This window comes from Chelmon rostratus, chromosome 8, assembly GCF_017976325.1.
Source record: "Chelmon rostratus isolate fCheRos1 chromosome 8, fCheRos1.pri, whole genome shotgun sequence".
Classification (NCBI taxonomy): Eukaryota; Metazoa; Chordata; class Actinopteri; order Chaetodontiformes; family Chaetodontidae; genus Chelmon; species Chelmon rostratus.
The window spans coordinates 14,425,815-14,442,591 of NC_055665.1; the positions used below are offsets into that span (position 1 = coordinate 14,425,815).

Genomic DNA, 16,777 nt, shown 5'->3' on the forward strand with positions numbered 1-16,777 from the left:
AAAAAAAAAACTTCCTTCTCAGCTGTGCTTTTTTTTTCTTTGTGCCATTAATTCAAAGTGAATTATGGACAACAATCACTGTTGCAGTGAAGAAACCTCTTCTCACGCTGCTGTTCAATGGCAACAGATGACAGTGAACTCTTGAACCCAGCCGGCACAAAACTTTTCCACTGTGACACAATCTGTTTATTATGAAGTATTTTACACCAGCGTACACACACATACAAAAACATATGACCCACATCAGGACGTATCCTCAATCCTCATCAATTTGTTGCATAAAAATAAAAAACAGATGGAAAAGAAATATTCAGAAACATCCCTCATGATCGCTGTGGAGTGGCAAGCACGAGTCGTAACACCTCATCTCGTCTTAGGGACTTCAGCTTTTGGTTCTTCTTGTTTAGGGGCTTCTGTGCCCAGTTCTTCTTTTTTAGAGGCTTCTGCGCTCAGGTCTCCTTGTTTAGGGGCCTCCGCCTTTGGATCCTCTTGTTTAGGGACGTCCACATTCACTTCTATGCCACACAAGTTGCTTTAAGAGAGAGTTAAGCAACATAAAATGCAGTGAATGCAGTGAGATCTCATAACGGATGTTCGACACACTTTGGAAAAACCATTTTTATTAAATTCCAGCAAAGAAGCAACCATACCTTATTGCTTGTGAGTTTTTTTTCAAAAAGTCACACACTGGGCTCCGCGCTTCTAGTTGCTTTTTCAATGTTTCGATTTCTGCCGTCCAGCTGGCGTTCTCCTTATCGATACCCGCTGGAAGTATTATCATATGACATGAGGGATTTTAAGTGTTTCACACACTAAAAACCAGGTTAAGGCCATCACTTGAAGTTCCAGATTTCAAACAGAAGAAAAGTCAACTAAAATGCATTTGAAGCAGCATATGTGCCTTATAAAATACAGAAAAGTTGCTTTGTGTCTACTCCCAACTAAAGAATACATGCCACTTGCACACCCGTGGCAGCCACAGATCTGCACCTACCTTTGAGGTTACTGTATTCGGCCTCTACTATCGCCAGCTCATCGGTTGCAGATTTCTGTGGAAAAGAGAGTCTGAGCTTTAGAGATACACAGACTGACATCCTGCATCAGCAGAAGCTTCCTTCTAATATTTGAACACCTCTGTCTTCCCCTTATTTGGCTGCACAATATTATTCCCTCTTTAAAATCTTGCAGGTCTGTTTCACACTACATTCTCTGTGCCCTGAGAGATCCTTTTTAGGGTTGTGTTTTCCTTAGATGCTTTGAGGAACACTCAGGAATGACCTTAATCCACTGTGAAGCCAGTAGATCAACTGGATGGTTCTTGAAGGGAAGTAATTGAGAATGATAGGTATGTAAATGTGAATTCTGACTCTCCATGAATAAACCACACAGAGCTACAGTACAATAAGTTTCCGACTTCCTCCCTGGCCATGTGAGTGTTGGCGGTCCTCTGACTACCTGGCACCACAGCAGGAGAACATTGTTCTGCTGATGGACATTTTTGTACACTCATTACCCTTTTAAGAAGTTCAGTGTTTAAAAGTGGGAGCAGAATCAACACATTTTAGCGAAGGGGCCGAGGCAAGAGGAGACGGGTCATATTTCCCATGTCTAAGATGTTTGTTTTGTTTTAAAATGATTCTTTTTAAAGCATTATTCACAGTGATATTTGTAGTTTCGTGGAAGCAACTGTGTGGTAAAACAGGGAAGCTGGCCTACGTCCCCATGAAGGATAAGGCTTGTCATGCATGAAAGGACTAGATTCATTTTCATCATTTAAACAATACATGCTTTAGGGATCGTGCAGTTAAGTTGGGACATGTGGACTATTGCAGGAATTTGCTCGTGCCAGGAGGCCCATTGTCTGTCCCTGCTCTGACAGTACAAGACAAGCCGGATTTTCCGGCAGGTGCAGAAGATGTGGTCTATCTCCTTTGGCTCGTGCATGCACTTGACGTGATGAGAGCCAGATCAATTGTTAACCCACCGAAAAAGATTAAATCTTGGAGAATATGCGGCTTTGGAAAGACGTGTGATGCAGATGTCAAGTTCAAGTTGCTCTCAGTTGTGCGACATTTTTTAAAGTTCCATTTAATCGTACACAATCCGCACTCGCTCACTTTCATACTTCTCTGTATTCATCTATCATTTCCTTCCCACCTGGGCTCCCTGGCAGAATTGCAGGTCACTCTTCGTCGAATCTTCTTTCGTCATGATCACGTTCACTTGCTTCTCCAGCGCTTGGTGCTCCCTCTGAGTCTTATCCAGCAGGTTCTGCGTCTCTGCCGTCTCGTCCTGGTACTCCCCCAGCACATCGTTGGTCACCCGCAGCTTGATATCTTCAAACCTGTTCCGCTTGTCCTCGCTTTCGTACTCCTTCTTGCGGACGCTCATGAGCCCCACCATCGCCACAGACACGACGACGGCCACAGTCAGAACACACTGCGCCCTCATGCTCGACGCTGCGCGGGCCTCCTTTGTGTGAGATGTTCGCCTGTGGTGACGGGCGGCTGTAATTCCTCCTGCAGGTGTCACAGCGCGGCTTCCCTAACGTCCATGTGAGAGTCAGAGTCATCCAGGTGTCGGCGCGCGGGGCGCGGAGGTGCTCTGCGCGTCGCCCTGGTTACACCTCCCTGCGACAATCAATTAGGCAAGGAGGTGGACTCACCTGCGGCTCTTCATTGGACACTCGGTCATGTGTGTTGGGCTGCAGCATTCCCCCGGTCTGTCAGAGGAAAACACGCCCTGTTCCTGCGCGGCTTTCTGGGGAAAGACAGGGTGGCCTGTCTGGCACCTGTCACGTCCTGCTCGACTTTAAACTCTGCTGCCTTTTATAGAAGTCAAATAAAAATATGGGAGACTCAGGCCTGTTTTCCATCTGTGTGGACAGAGAGGACAAACCGGAGCTCACATGCAGTCCTGAAACATTTACGCAATGCAAAGATCTCATTTTAACACTGTAAAACTCGAGTGCATTTAGTCTGATTTCTAGCTGAACATGAGGTTTAGAGACAGTGAGGGAAGAAGTATTCAGCTTCAGCAGAAATAGCAGCACCTCACTAACAAAGAAGTAAAATATCCTGCACTCTAAACTTAGCCTAAGTGTAAAGTGTACAAGTATGAGCAACAGAATGTGTTCAAAGTATCAAGTGTTGTGCATTTTGTAGTACCTTCTGATGCCTTAATGTAAGCAGCATGTTAATGATATTTTTGGTATTTTGCAGACATACACACTGTCGAGTAATTTCATTTGTAGCAGTGCATCATTTTAAAATAAGTATCATGTCAAATCTCGGTGTGTGTGAAGTAAGTAGCGTCTAAAGCTGTTAAATGAATGTAGGTCAGTGTGGAGGAGAGGTAGCAGATAGTGATCTTAAAGATTGTGCGTGGGAACTGTACTTGAGTAAAAGTAGTTTTGAAGTTGGCCCCACTGTAGAGAAACAGTGATCAGAAGTGTGTCATGATAACACATAAAAAGGGGCACGTGTCTTTTGTTCTAGCTGCCTTTTCATTATTCTAGAAGGAAGTTATGTCCATGTTTTGTTTTGTTTTATATCATTATTAAAATACCCAAACAGTGTAGGTGTTTTGCGGTGTTTGTACAAGTGCGTGCCGACTGGAGCACAGAGTCACAGGAGAAAACAGGTGGTTTGTCACGCCCAGCTTGTTGAGCAGGTAGAGCAGCTTACAAGTGCGGTGGCCACAGTTACACCTGGCAAGAGCCGCAGGAGACGCGGGCGCAGAGATACCCGGAATGAGCAACAAGTGACCGCCTGCAGTCTCCGCCAGCTGGGCCTCTCGTCGATCCCGTCTTTTCCTGCCCCCCAAGCACGATGAAGTTCGCGGCTGTGTTAGTCTGCCTGAGCGTGGCCGTGATGGTTGCGATGATTTTACAGGCCGTGCGTCAGGAGATGAGCCTGCGTGAATTGAAAACGCGCATGGTGGCGAACTCGGCGGAGGTCAAGAAGAAGGAGCAAGTCATCGCCGAGGCGAAAGCGAAGATCAGTGAGCTGAAGACGACGCTGGATTCCGTCAACGCCAAGATGGGCGAGCTGAAGAGGAAGAAGATGGCCATCGACAGATCAACGCGGGACCTTGATAAAAATCTGCAAACCTGCAAAAAGGAGAAGGCAAGGGACCCACATATTTACTGCGAACACACTGCATCACACCCCACACACACTTTTCAGGATGGCCAAATGATGTCTAATATTGACTGTGTTAATTTGGCATGTCCGGATCAACTTGTTCCTTAGTATTCACACATCCAAATATTTGATTTATGTCTGAACTGTTTTTTTTTATTACCTTCTCGCGCGTCTAACAACTGCTGACAAACGCTTTCACCTGCGCCCTTATTAGGGAAGCGCTGTGACGAGGACAACGGATATAGAAGACACCATGACTGAACTCAGAGGTAAGGCAGCTTTTTTTACTTCAGCTCTGGTTGACTGATGTCAGCTCTGGGCCCATGGTAAAGGGTGTGTTTCTGTATTCTAACACTGGTTAGAAAACTGATCCAGATATTGAGAATAAGACAAATCGTAATGTGTTTCTGCACGTGTTAAATCAGGCTTTGTGCTGAGCTTTAACAGGCAGAATGGATTGGAGCTGATGAGATACTGTATGTCAGTGTTACACCATCATGGGCTTCTGAAGAACCCAGATAACAAGATATCCTGGAAGAGCTGTCTTTTGTTCTATCCAGACCAGTGGACCTAGATGTAACCACACTAACTTACATTGCTCCAGGCAGACTGATCTTGGTTTTATTCAGATCTGCACACTGCCAGTTTTAGTCATTTATAACTCTGAGCTCATGAAAAGTAGCAGCTGCCACTAATGTGTAGTTTTTGCCTTTAATAATTGGCAATGCCTATATTTGTTTTCCACCTAAAATCACTCATTTATACTGTATCAAATGTGGAATTTCTCATTATGTACACTCTCTGGGGCAACATTCATTTCTCTTGTCATTTCCTCAGCTAATCACGAAGTGCTTAAAATGAAGGCCGAGGAGGACATTCAGAGCCTGAAACAACAGATTTTGGATAGAGACAAAGCTATTTGTGCCTTTGCAGATGCAACCAAGGAGGAAGCGCGGTAAGATTGGAAACTTGCATCCTCAGAATAAGAGGGTTAGCCAGAGCAGGCCGGAGCGTCAGAAATGTCATGTCATGCTCTGCATAATAAACTGACATGTTTTTTTTTCTTTTCTTAATTTTTGCAGGAGGCTGTGTGGCATCGCTGAAGCTCCAAAATAAAAGTCAGCTCCGAAACACTCAATATTGACTGTGAGCTTTAAAAGCATGCAAGGACACATTTTATAATATTACTGATGTGATTACAGCTCAGCTTGTTTATTATTGGGAAAGTTACAACCATGTTATTTATATAAAAAGGACCATACATCCATTGATAGGACAAATGGCACAGGCATGGGGAGTGGGGAAATGTGTTACATATCATTTTAGTATCATTTTGTAACATGATCGTGTTGCTTGATTGGATCTAGTTTGGCGTTTTGTCTCGTAAAAAACACTTTGATACATGTGATTACAGCCTTCACAAATAAGTGAACTTTGACATCACATACAATCATCGCCAAAAATGGCTTCCCATGACTCAACTGGAAAAGCTACACTGTCGCGCCTGAACCAGTCTACCATATACAATATATGCCTTTGTTAACTTGCCCCCTGATGATTGTGCAAATGTTTGTGGAAGAATTTGTTAACAAAAGATGCTGAATGGAGTGGAGCAATAATCTTAGGTTCATGAAAATATCACTTCATGTCACCTGTTGGAGTGTGAAAAAGTTCAGGCCATAACCAACGTACTAAAATGAGCTGTAAGCTAAATGTGTTGTGCACTAATTCATCTGAAACCAAACGAACATAAGCAACAGTTCAGTGGTATGTTCCTCTACCTCCCCCTAGTGCAGACCCAAGGATTGACAGTCTCACTGCATATTTCCATCATGATTAAGAGCTACTTAATGTGCATGTTTATCTCCCATTTGTTGTTTTACAGCTTCAGCTTTTTGCAACCACTCTGTCTCAGTCTAGTCTGAATGTCAGCCCTCATAGTTGGCCTCCAGCGGGCTCCCAAGCAGTAGATACAATTCTTGAAAACGGCAGAACAAAGACACATCTGGTTGAATCTGTCTTGATCAGTTTAACACCTCTTTTCAAGGCCAATGCACTGAAGTTAACTAGAAAACAAAATCTGCTGTGCCTTCCCCAGTCATTAAATTTAAATTGTGTTGAGTGAAATGGTGTCTTGAAGTGTTACACATCCTCTGAGCAATCAGATCTTATATGATATGTATGGGATCACATTTGAAGAAGTGTTTATAAATTGTGGTGAGATGTGAGAGTAACTTAAAAGAGTTACAAGACTGCTGGTATGAAATGATATAAACAGATACAAAAAGAATAAATAAAAATGTTTATTGAAGTTGCTTCTGTAGTAGATGGCCAGATGATTCGATTCATTTTTGTTGCAGCTGCCCATTTGTGAAACAATCGAGCAAAATCTTTGTCACACCTCATTTTATGAAAATGTTATTATAGCTGTGTATTGTTTAGTATTCTGTAAACTCATATAGATATGAGCCCTTTGTTATTAGTCATTCTTAAATATTTTAAAATGTGAATTTTTTGAATACAGTAAGTTTATTTTCATGAAAATTGGTTTTGTTTTTAGAAAAGAATTCCAACATCTTGTGTAGAACTGTATTTCCCCTTACTATAAAATAATTCATTTTAGGGCTGGGCTTTTTTAGATATAGCAGAATGTAGCAAAATTCAGTCTAATCTGAAGTAATTTTGTGTTATGTTTTGAATGGAAAATTATGTTTGTACATATTTAAACATGCAAAATGGTGTGCAAATGCAGAGTTCGGGTGACTGAGACACTGCCATGGGTAGATGGTTATGAAAAACTAACAAATAAAATAAAAGAATAAAAGAATAATGCATCTTAGCAAAGAGAAAAATCTATCGCGGTGACAGTTAATTTGTCAGAAACAGGATTCAGGATATCACTGTTAGGTTAGTTAGGTTTAAAATTAGCTCTTCTATTTGACTTGTGTGACACTTGTAAATATCAAAAATCAAATATTCATTTAAATGCAAAGTCAGGTGTGATATTATTATGAATGAAGTCACAAAACATGAGACGCCTTTCCGGGATTCTTCGCAGCCAATCACAATGCAAGATGTAAGTCACGTGAACTAAATGACGTCGAAGCGGCGAACCCTCGTGCCGGAAGCTGACAGACGCTGATCCGATGACACATGAAAGTCACCGGTTGAGCTGTCACATCAGGTCGTATTGTCATTTCTCGAAATAGCTGAACATAAAGATGTGTTTAACATTTTGACGGTATACTATGGAGCAGCTTAGTCTTTACTACAACAGTATTACTGTAACTACTGTAACAGTGCTAGCTAATGCTAGCTAGCAAAAGCGTTCATTCTGTCATAACGTTACAGCAGACAGAGCAGCGCTGTTAGACGCATTTTTTGCGTAAGCTTTTTCACCACCCACGTCGTCTGAAGCAGTGTACTCATGGCAAAGAGTGTCGGTCGATTATTCAAGGTTTTTCAACGCCTCCGTTCACTCACACTCATAAAAACTCTTCTCAGCCACCCATCGACCAGTTCGCCAGTGGGGACCTTTGTACGGACAATTGCGGTGGGTAGAACAAACGTTTTGAGGAAAGTGCTTGAAATGAGTGGCCGGATCGTTTTAAATGGGCTTTTCACCTGTGTGTCCTGTGAACTCTTTCTCCTTCCAGCTGTTTCTCGGTTCAGTGATGGGTTGGGAGTGATGGGGGCTTGATGGGGTTGATACAGTGGAAAGCAGTGGTGTTTTAAGTGCATTCCTGTACAAACACATGGAACATTAAGGGGAACAGAAAAGATATATTGCCAAAAAAAGAAGTCTATGCACAGTTGTGCAGCCTTCATACCTGGCCTAGAATGATTATTTTAAGCCATTTAGAAATAAAGATAATATATTTTTATGAATGGAATTATGAGGTGTGGGCAATGAAACTCAGCATATGTCATTTTATGTTGTAACATTCATATACCCCAGTGGCCACTTTATTGGGTCCACCTGTCATCTTCAGGTTGCATGTAAATGCATGTAGAACGAAAAATATAACAAAGAAAACCAAGACACGAAAAGGGGCATATCTCAAGACACACAGACACCCCAAAGTCTTACAGTCTTTACAACTGGACAGTCTGCTGAACCTTTCTGATGTCAGAATGTCTGCCCCTGAGTTATTCAACAGAGAAATTTACAACAACAGCAGAAGCTGTCATGTTGCATTAGATTTTACAGCTGTACCTAATGAAGTGGCCTCTCTGTGTGTGTGTGTACAGAACGTCCAGCATTGAATTAACTCCCACAGAGTTGATTCCAGCACTTTTTAGGGTTTATGTTGCTCCACATTCTCCAAAGTTTAATGAACAATTTCATAACAGTTAAACATTTAACACTATGCCCCTGTTCCAAAAACAGAGTTAAAGTAACATTGAGGGATTAGACTAATAACACTGCTCTGAGTTACATTTTTTACTATTTTGATCGCGTTAGTTTCAAGTTTCAAGCTATCTTCACTAAACAAAAACTTACAACTAATTATGAGAATTAATTCCAACAAACATTTTCAAAATGTCAAAACCCTTATGAATGAAGGTATAATGTGCAAACTGTCATCTGCACTGCATGACCTTTGAATCCATGGTGAGTTAGAAACTGTCAGTCTTGCTCCTCTGACGCCCAAAACCTTGGAGGGACGGCTGCCCACCCTGCTGGTTGCAGAAATGCTCCTCCAAACTGCAGAATGACTGAGTTTGACATAAAGGAAACTGAACATTAGGCCTAAGAGGAAACTACGCCACTGACCCTTTTCTCTTCTCGTGTAAAATGGGAATGCCTATGAAGACTTTCTTTTCATCACTATCAGATTGCATGTGAATTGTTGTTAAATCATCATTGATAACACCAGAGACGGTTTTAGTAGCTAATGCTTAGCCAGGTACCATAGACTGCTCACGAGCTAATTTGGTGCTCGGTGCTGCCAACAAACAAAGCTTAGTAAAGCACATATTGTCCATAGATGTTTCATTGTACATACTGCAGTTCACAGCATCAATTTACATTTTTTTCAGTAAGTTTGCCATAACTGCACTTACCATGTAATTTAGAACTGCATGAGAGGAGGAAAATGGAGCAGACATTGTGTCTCCTTGTCTCCAACTGAAGAAATGAAATGCCTTGACGGAGTTTAATCGCTCAAAATCAGAATTGGCTTTATTGGCCAAGTATGTGCGCACATAGAAGGAATTTGACTCTGGTTTAGTCATTGCACTCAATTTACTTACATTGGAAAAAGGACACATAGCTCAACAAGGATAAAAAGACAAAAAAACACCCCCAAAAGACTGAACAATAAGTACTCCGAGGCCCCCACTAGTGACAGAAAATTCCATCACACCAATAATTTGCATTTGATTTGAAATACATTTTCATATGCCAATACTATTTTACATAAGACATGTCCTGTCCCACCCTTACCTTTGACCAAAGCCTTTTAGACCAAGTTGGTAAAGCATTTCTCTCTTTGGCAGGAGCTGCCATCACCCTTCATGTTAAAGCCCCGGGATTTTAGCCTGCCTAACTCCTCATGGGGCCCTGAAATGATGCGGTTGTATGAACATTACAACAGCCAGTGTGAGGTGGAGACTGAGGACGGAGAGAAACGGGAAGGGCCGTGGAGGAGACTGCCGAGCTACAATCGCCTCCTCAAGTATGCAACAGGTAAAGGTTCAGACTGTGAATGTGACGTCTCTCTGTTTTTCTGCTAGTTTGTTTTGTTCATGAAATAGAGTAAGCATAGTGATGTGACTGGATTTTTTGGCAGTAGTCAAGGCATTGAGCTCTTGGAGTTAAACTGCATAGTTTTTTTATGTGTCTGTTTTTAAGAAAATGTCTATTTATTATATATGTTGTGTTCAAGGCACAGTTTTGTCAATACTAGTTTGAGGTTTGCATGGACATTGCCTTTCACCTAATAATGTATAACTTATACTAGGCTTTAACAATTTGACTTTAACAACTTGTCATACTTTAAATTGGCTGTAATCAATATGTTATGTCACAACAACATGTCAAATGGCAGTGTGACAGTGTGGAAGGAGCTTCTCACATGATGAGCCTACAGATTATCACTGGAACCTGCAGCTCTCCTCGCCTTTACGTAGCTTTACGGCCAGTTTCAATTCACTGTTAGGCTTTCTGCCTCACAGCCACAGATACAGCCACTAGCCGGTGAACATAGTGGAGCATTTAGCAGCTAAAGAACCTGATATTTCCCTTAGCGGTAGAGACCAAAACCAGTGTTACAGAGAGTGGATATTTGACTTTCATCAGGTGGCCAGAAATAGACTCCAAATGAATGGAAATGTTCTTCAGTAACTGCTGAATGTGTAAATAAGCAAATGTTTGCTAACAATTTCACCACATCTACTGAAAAGGTGACTATACGTTAATGTTGTGTTCACAGATTGTTTCTGTTGCCCCCAAGTGGACAAAAAGAGAATTTTTGCATATTTAAGCCAAACAGCTCAATGCTGGTGCTGCAACTGAATTTACAACTTAAAACAGTACGCACATCCTGCTTTTTCAGCCCTGTAAGTGCATTTTAAGCATTTAATTAATTTGAACATTTATTTTTTATTTTGTACTTACAAATATGCAATCATACTATGATGCAACGTTTGAGTGGAGACAAACTGATGAAGGAGAAATGATCAAACCACCATGTCTGGTGGTTTGTCCGGGCATCATAAAATGGTTGTATATATAGTATATTTAAACCACAGGAAAGCTGGAACTAGGCATGTGCTGATGTGAATGATCAAATAATATATACAAATAAAAGCTATATACATATTTTTGTGTTTTTTATCTTAATGTATTGATTGTCCCATTCCTTGTTGGTACAAAGAGAAATACATGTACATATTTGACAGCTGGATGTGATAATCTCAGACTGTGAGTTGTGTTTGTTTGTGGAACATTTGACCTCTGGAGTATTGGGTGACCCTGTAACACTGTAAATATTTACTAATTTAGAAACCTTAAATCCTAAAATAGAAATGTTACATACCCAACAACCCCTGCTTGCACCTGCATTATATATGTTTTTGCTGTGTTAGCTGCTGATATTTCACCTGTGTGTTTCTCCCTTCAGGTGGACTGTACCTGAGTAAGATGATCCAGTCAAAAGCTCGTCTTTTTACCAGGAACATCAGAGAGCCCGGGGCAGCATTTGAGTATGTTTTGTTTGCTAACAGTGAGCAGAAGAGGTGTGTTGCCATTTTCCAGGTTGGACATCTACTGGAGGGGCCACCAGGGTGAGATGATGAGTGAATGTTACTGTTGTAAAAGTTTGTGCATAAATGTATGTCCTTTTTCTATTTTTACACGCTGATAATTGAACTCCAGTCTGTAAACCACACAGCAATATATACCTTAAATACATTTGCACGTTGATGGTTTACAAAAAAATCTTACATCTTGGTGTGAAATATGCAAGTTAAAAATGCCCCCCCCCCCAAAAAAAAAAAAAATCAAAAAAAGACTTGCCCCATAAAATGGAGTAGTTAATAATCTTCAACCATCACAATAAACAACAAACATTGTGTGTGTGTGTGTGTGTGTGTGTGTGTGTGTTTTTCCAGACATGTCCACGGGGGGGCAATAGCTACCATGATTGATACTGTGACAGGGACTCAAGCTGCTCTACTCTGTGGGCCCGTCGTGACTGCCAACCTGAACATCAACTACCGCAGGTAGAGGAAGAACATATTTGTACAGACATGCAGCAGATTATTTTTTTTGGAAATAGATTTTTTTTTTTTTTTGTCATACATCGTCCAGCAGACTTGATGTCTGTAGTTTTGTTTTGTTTACGTATCTACCAAACTGCTACCAAACACCCTCTGTTCAACGTTCAACATATTTTGCCATGTGCTCGTACATCAGGCGGAACAGGAGAAGTCACTCAAGTGTAGTGTAGTGTGCACTGATGATTAATGCACAAATGAAGTATTCAGTCCAGGGATCTCTGTAGCTGTAGCTACAGTGTTTGCCTCACAAAGACAGCCCAAACGCTCTGTCTCGCATGTTGTTTTCAACCTAGGATCACGTGTTAATTAATTGCTTGGACCATCTGTGTTGAACATTCAATGAATACCAAGTGCTTTCCTTAACACAGATGTCAAAATAATAATGTTGCCAACCGTCATCTTTATACTGTCTAATTTTTACCATCCATGGTCTAACAAACACTTGTCTTTTCCCAAGCCCCATCCCACTGGGAAGCACAGTGCTGGTTGAATCCTCTCTGGATAAGACAGAAGGCAGGAAAATATTCATGTCATGTAAAGTGACCAGCACCGACGGCTCCAAAGTGCACACGGAGACATCAGGTAACGTATATTTTTAGACGTATATGATGTCTGATGAAAGCTTGTGGTTGGTCACATCTCTGCTCTTCGATCTTCTGTATTATCACTGTCCTTTTCTCTCTCATGCCCCCCATGCAGTGTTGTTCCTGTCGATCAGTATCAGCCACCTACTATTTTGAGTTTGACACAAATGCACCAGCCTACCGCCTACCCAAGCACTGTCAGCAAGCTGAGGCCAAGACTGTGTGTGTGTCATCGGTTTGAAGTAATTTTTTTGCAGAGTGTACTTATTTGTGAGGTCATGTCAAGAGATCATTTCTTTAAATACAACATTGTTGACCTTTTATTATATCCTAATATTCATGCATGGGTTCAGTGCACAATTTCATGATGTACCTTTACTTGGCTACCTCAGTCTTTGTATTACTAACAGTCCATATAAGCATTATTTTATAGTATTGATGGTTTTATAACAGTGGGGCCTTTTGTAAATGAGGTTATTGCTGAAAATGTGCTGTGCATGACTAGTAAGCCTTACCTACCTAAATACTGCAATTTCCCAGCTTGGGATAAATAAAGTATATCTATCTATCTATGTTCTATAAATTATACAAACCATGGTTGTCAACAAATGAAGCTGTTTGCAACAGGGAATATGTCTTCCTTTTTGAGTAATATGGAGGTTTGTGTTTATGAACAGGTGAACACTTGAATAAGATGTAGGATTAGCATCGAACCTACTTTCAAAAAATTTGAAAGTAGGTTCAAGTATGACAGAAGCAAAGTCAAAGTCATACAAAAGTAGATTTTTTACCAAACTACCTGTACCTCTGAACTGTTCTTTTAAATCAGTCTCCTGATCAGATTTTATTTATCTTTGTTAGTGTAACTGCTAATATGACTAACAGCGTGTGTGTGTGTGTGTGTGTGTGTGTGTGTGTGTGTGTGCGCGCGCACCTACGGGATGTACGTATCGATTTAATACTTATTTTGAAACTCAGTGTTAGCTGTCACTTGGTGCAATCAGAGGGATGCAATTTTTGTAATATTTCAGCTAACAAGACTTATGCTTCTTGCTTACATGTTTTAATTTTGATTTCCAGGTGAGCGTTGTTAACTTTTACCCCACCATGTGGTGGATGTGGTTGTATTTTAATATGTCGTATGAATTTTCATGTCATGAGAATATCTTGGACACAAAGTGGTTTCATTATGCTAAATGTGTGCTGATAAACAGCTGAGAGCAACAAGAGCAAAATTATGGCCATACAGATACTGGACTGAGTGACTAAATGTTGAGGACACCATTGCATTTGATTTTCATGTTGGACTGTGTGACGTGCAAGTGAATGTAACTCTTTCTGGTGTTGATGCAACACTAATGTTCTATTGTGCTTGACATGTTGGGGGAAGGAAGAAATAGACCTCAACGTATCATCTAATGTTAACGTTCATCTGTTCTGCAGGATTCAAGCAAGATGTAAGAAGGATCTAAAAACGTAGCAGTTGTCTTGTTAACACATCATGTTGTTTTCAGTCACTTCTGGTTATATTGGTAAATAATTTCTGATAAAATCCACTCATGTGTTTGACGTGTAGATTACAAACCTGATTCCAGAAGTTGAGACACTGTAAAACAGAATACACTGACAAGTTTTACAAAGTGTTCCTGAGCCCATGCAGTAACATCCCTTATACAATCATTTGTTCACAAAGTGCTGAACCTCGCTCCATCCTCGCTTGTGAACAAATGAGCTTTTCCAGGATGCTTCTTTCATACCCAATCATGATACTATCACCTGTTACCAATCAATCTGTTTACCTGTGGAATGATCCAAACAGGTGTTTTTGGAGCATTCCACAACTTTCCCGGACTTCTGTTGCTCCTGTCCCAACTTGTTTGAAACATGTTGCTGCATGAGATTCAGAATAAGCAGATATTTACAAAAATCAATGAAGCTGAGGAGGTCATACATTAAATAGCTTGTCTTTGTACTGGTTTCAATGGAGTAATAGTCAAAAAGGATCAGCAAATGATCACATTTAGTTTAATTTGTTTTACACAGCGTCCCAACTTTCTTGGAACCCGGGTTGTAAAATGCTCTCTGGCATTTCTTAATATCACTCTATGTTTTTTTTAGGCCCAATAAACTCTGCTTAATGGCTGAAAGTATTTTGACATTTACAAATTAAATTTTTATCGTATCCACATTGAACACAGTGTTGCGTATTTGCAGGTGCTGCTGAGTGACTTTTTGTTTTGGGGTAAATTATTGGTCGCGAGTGTATGAACCCTGCACACCTGAAACTGCATTTAAATTGAGTGTTCACACAGTTTGGTCTGATGTGTGGTTTCTGAGTGTATGGGCTCATCACAGTACAGGCCCAGTGGTCTCCAGAGGGCCCCTCACATCTTTAACCTCAGTAAAGTGCAGATGGAAATGCTGCCCTAGAGTATGAAAGTGTGTGTGTGTGTGTGTGTGTGTGTGTGTGTGTGTGATGCAGGACACCAAAACCAGCAGTTTTTTTTTTTCTCTTTTTCCTTTTCCCCTGAAGAGTCATGTGGTCAAGTTGGGTTTGAGGAAGGGGGTGGGGCCGAGCGCAGGCAGTCGTTTCCACTGCAGCATTTCCACAACTGATGTTTACAGATATCAGCCTGAAAGTGAAGCTTCCAGTTGAAAGTCTCAATAGCCTCTTTGACCTGCGATCTCTCCTGCTAGAAGTGGAAGCGCCCGGCAGGATGGCCAAGTGTCTGAGTAATTTGACAGAAAACGATTCATAAACAACTATGAATGTCAATCAAGTAAAGATACTAAAACATTTCTTCACTCTTCTATGACGGTTTGTTAGTGTTTTGCTGTTTGTCAGATAAAATGAGCACTTTAGATAAAACGACTGGGCTCTGGTTACCTATAATTGACATGTATTTGTTTTTTTTGTTTTTTTTTTTGTAGATTAAATTATTAATTGACTAATCTCTACTGTTGTGGCCCTGTCCACTTGAGACATGCTCAGGATGGGGCATAACAGCTGTGGATTACAGGCTGGCATATTGCACCCAAGTGTATAATATGAACTATTATCAGCAAAGTATGAGAAGTAAAAGTACTCATTGTTCAGGGGGATACCCCTGAATAAAGTTATGCAACCCTGATTCCAAAGAAGTTGGTTAACTGTGTGAAATATAAATAGAACCAATGGCTGATCCTTTTTGACTTATACTCTATTGAAAACAATACAAAAACAATATATTTAATGTTTGACCTCATCGGCTTCATAGATTTTTGTAAATATCTGCTTATTCTGAATTTGATGCACGTTTCAAACAAGTTGGGACAGGAGCAACCAAAGACTGGGAAAGTTGTGGAACAAAACACCTGTTTGGATCATTCCACAGGTAAACAGGTTGATTGGTAACAGGTGATACTTCATGATTGGTTATGAAAGAAGCATCCTGGAAAGGTTCAGTGGTTCACAAGCGAGGATGGAGCGAGGTTCAGCACTTTGTGAACACATGATTGTATAAAGGACGTTGCTACATAGACTCAGGAACACTTTGTAAAACTGCTGTCAGCAAACACAGGTCTCTCTTAATTGACGCTTTACGCGGCGCCCCAGTTATTTTGAGTCGTGGTTGTATTATCAGCCTTCATACTGTAACATTATTCTGAACGCGCAAACGTGCAAGCAGCGTTTTAATATTGCGGCAGGTTGAGGCGGAACAGATCTGAACAACCTTCATATTTTTAAATCTTAATGTAATTTAAAGTACAAGTAGCTACTCCAGTTGTCAGACAAATGTAACGGAGTAAAAAGTACAACATTTCCCTCTGAAATGGTGAAGCATAAAGAAGCAGAAAATGGAAATCTTCATGTAAAGCGCCTACAAAATTGTACCAAAGCGTTATAATCGAGTAAATGTACTCATTCACATTCCACCGCTTATTGGCTGCTGATCCTGTGTGGACCCAGTGTAAGCGCCCGGTCTTAGAGGAGCATTTACCACAATGATGTAAACCGAGAAGACATAATCGATTATTCATTGTTTTCTTTGTGTCTGCAGTTGTTTTCCTACCTCAGTTTAAACGAGGTACTGCGTAGCCTACTATTATTTAAATAACCTCCCCAGCTGCATGGATTGCATGTGCAGAGGCCTGCAGGTGGCTTGAACGAGCTACTAAAGTGACACCAGCAATGTTAGGAGGGATTTCATGTATGTTAAGTGTTTTTTCCCACGTGGCCGTTAGGCGAGTGGCCAAACCTGCGCCGGAATTTAACGTCCCCAC

General features: G+C 40.9%; 3 protein-coding genes across 3 annotated transcripts; 2 read left to right on the plus strand and 1 right to left on the minus strand.

Annotated features, from left to right (window-relative positions):
* zgc:174935 (uncharacterized protein LOC796019 homolog) lies at positions 1–2,670 on the minus strand. Its single transcript, XM_041942943.1, has 4 exons — positions 2,158–2,670; positions 995–1,049; positions 651–765; positions 1–532 (listed from the first exon to the last, which is right to left on the minus strand). Exons 1-4 carry the CDS (start codon positions 2,449–2,451, stop codon positions 364–366), a joined length of 633 nt encoding a protein of 210 aa, XP_041798877.1. The 5' UTR covers positions 2,452–2,670; the 3' UTR covers positions 1–363.
* A 1,012-nt stretch (positions 2,671–3,682) lies between these two features.
* Positions 3,683–6,460, plus strand: si:dkey-87o1.2 (uncharacterized protein LOC796684 homolog). Its single transcript, XM_041942823.1, has 4 exons — positions 3,683–4,127; positions 4,360–4,414; positions 4,983–5,100; positions 5,228–6,460. Exons 1-4 carry the CDS (start codon positions 3,831–3,833, stop codon positions 5,259–5,261), a joined length of 504 nt encoding a protein of 167 aa, XP_041798757.1. The 5' UTR covers positions 3,683–3,830; the 3' UTR covers positions 5,262–6,460.
* An 851-nt stretch (positions 6,461–7,311) lies between these two features.
* them4 (thioesterase superfamily member 4) lies at positions 7,312–14,266 on the plus strand. The gene is made up of 6 exons (XM_041943075.1): positions 7,312–7,698; positions 9,648–9,837; positions 11,273–11,435; positions 11,763–11,873; positions 12,388–12,512; positions 12,630–14,266. Exons 1-6 carry the CDS (start codon positions 7,573–7,575, stop codon positions 12,668–12,670), a joined length of 756 nt encoding a protein of 251 aa, XP_041799009.1. The 5' UTR covers positions 7,312–7,572; the 3' UTR covers positions 12,671–14,266.
* The last annotated feature ends 2,511 nt before the right edge of the window (positions 14,267–16,777 follow it).

Coding starts and splice junctions, on each gene's coding strand:
- zgc:174935 (XM_041942943.1), bottom strand. CDS start 2,451: ATGAGGGCGCAGTGTGTTCTGACTGTGGCCGTCGTCGTGTCTGTGGCG. Junction 766..994: donor CGAATACAGTAACCTCAAAG/GTAGGTGCAGAT, acceptor TAATACTTCCAG/CGGGTATCGATAAGGAGAAC. Junction 533..650: donor AAAAACTCACAAGCAATAAG/GTATGGTTGCTT, acceptor TCTCTCTTAAAG/CAACTTGTGTGGCATAGAAG.
- si:dkey-87o1.2 (XM_041942823.1), top strand. CDS start 3,831: ATGAAGTTCGCGGCTGTGTTAGTCTGCCTGAGCGTGGCCGTGATGGTT. Junction 4,128..4,359: donor AAACCTGCAAAAAGGAGAAG/GCAAGGGACCCA, acceptor CGCCCTTATTAG/GGAAGCGCTGTGACGAGGAC. Junction 4,415..4,982: donor CACCATGACTGAACTCAGAG/GTAAGGCAGCTT, acceptor TCATTTCCTCAG/CTAATCACGAAGTGCTTAAA.
- them4 (XM_041943075.1), top strand. CDS start 7,573: ATGGCAAAGAGTGTCGGTCGATTATTCAAGGTTTTTCAACGCCTCCGT. Junction 11,436..11,762: donor CTACTGGAGGGGCCACCAGG/GTGAGATGATGA, acceptor GTGTTTTTCCAG/ACATGTCCACGGGGGGGCAA. Junction 11,874..12,387: donor CTGAACATCAACTACCGCAG/GTAGAGGAAGAA, acceptor TCTTTTCCCAAG/CCCCATCCCACTGGGAAGCA.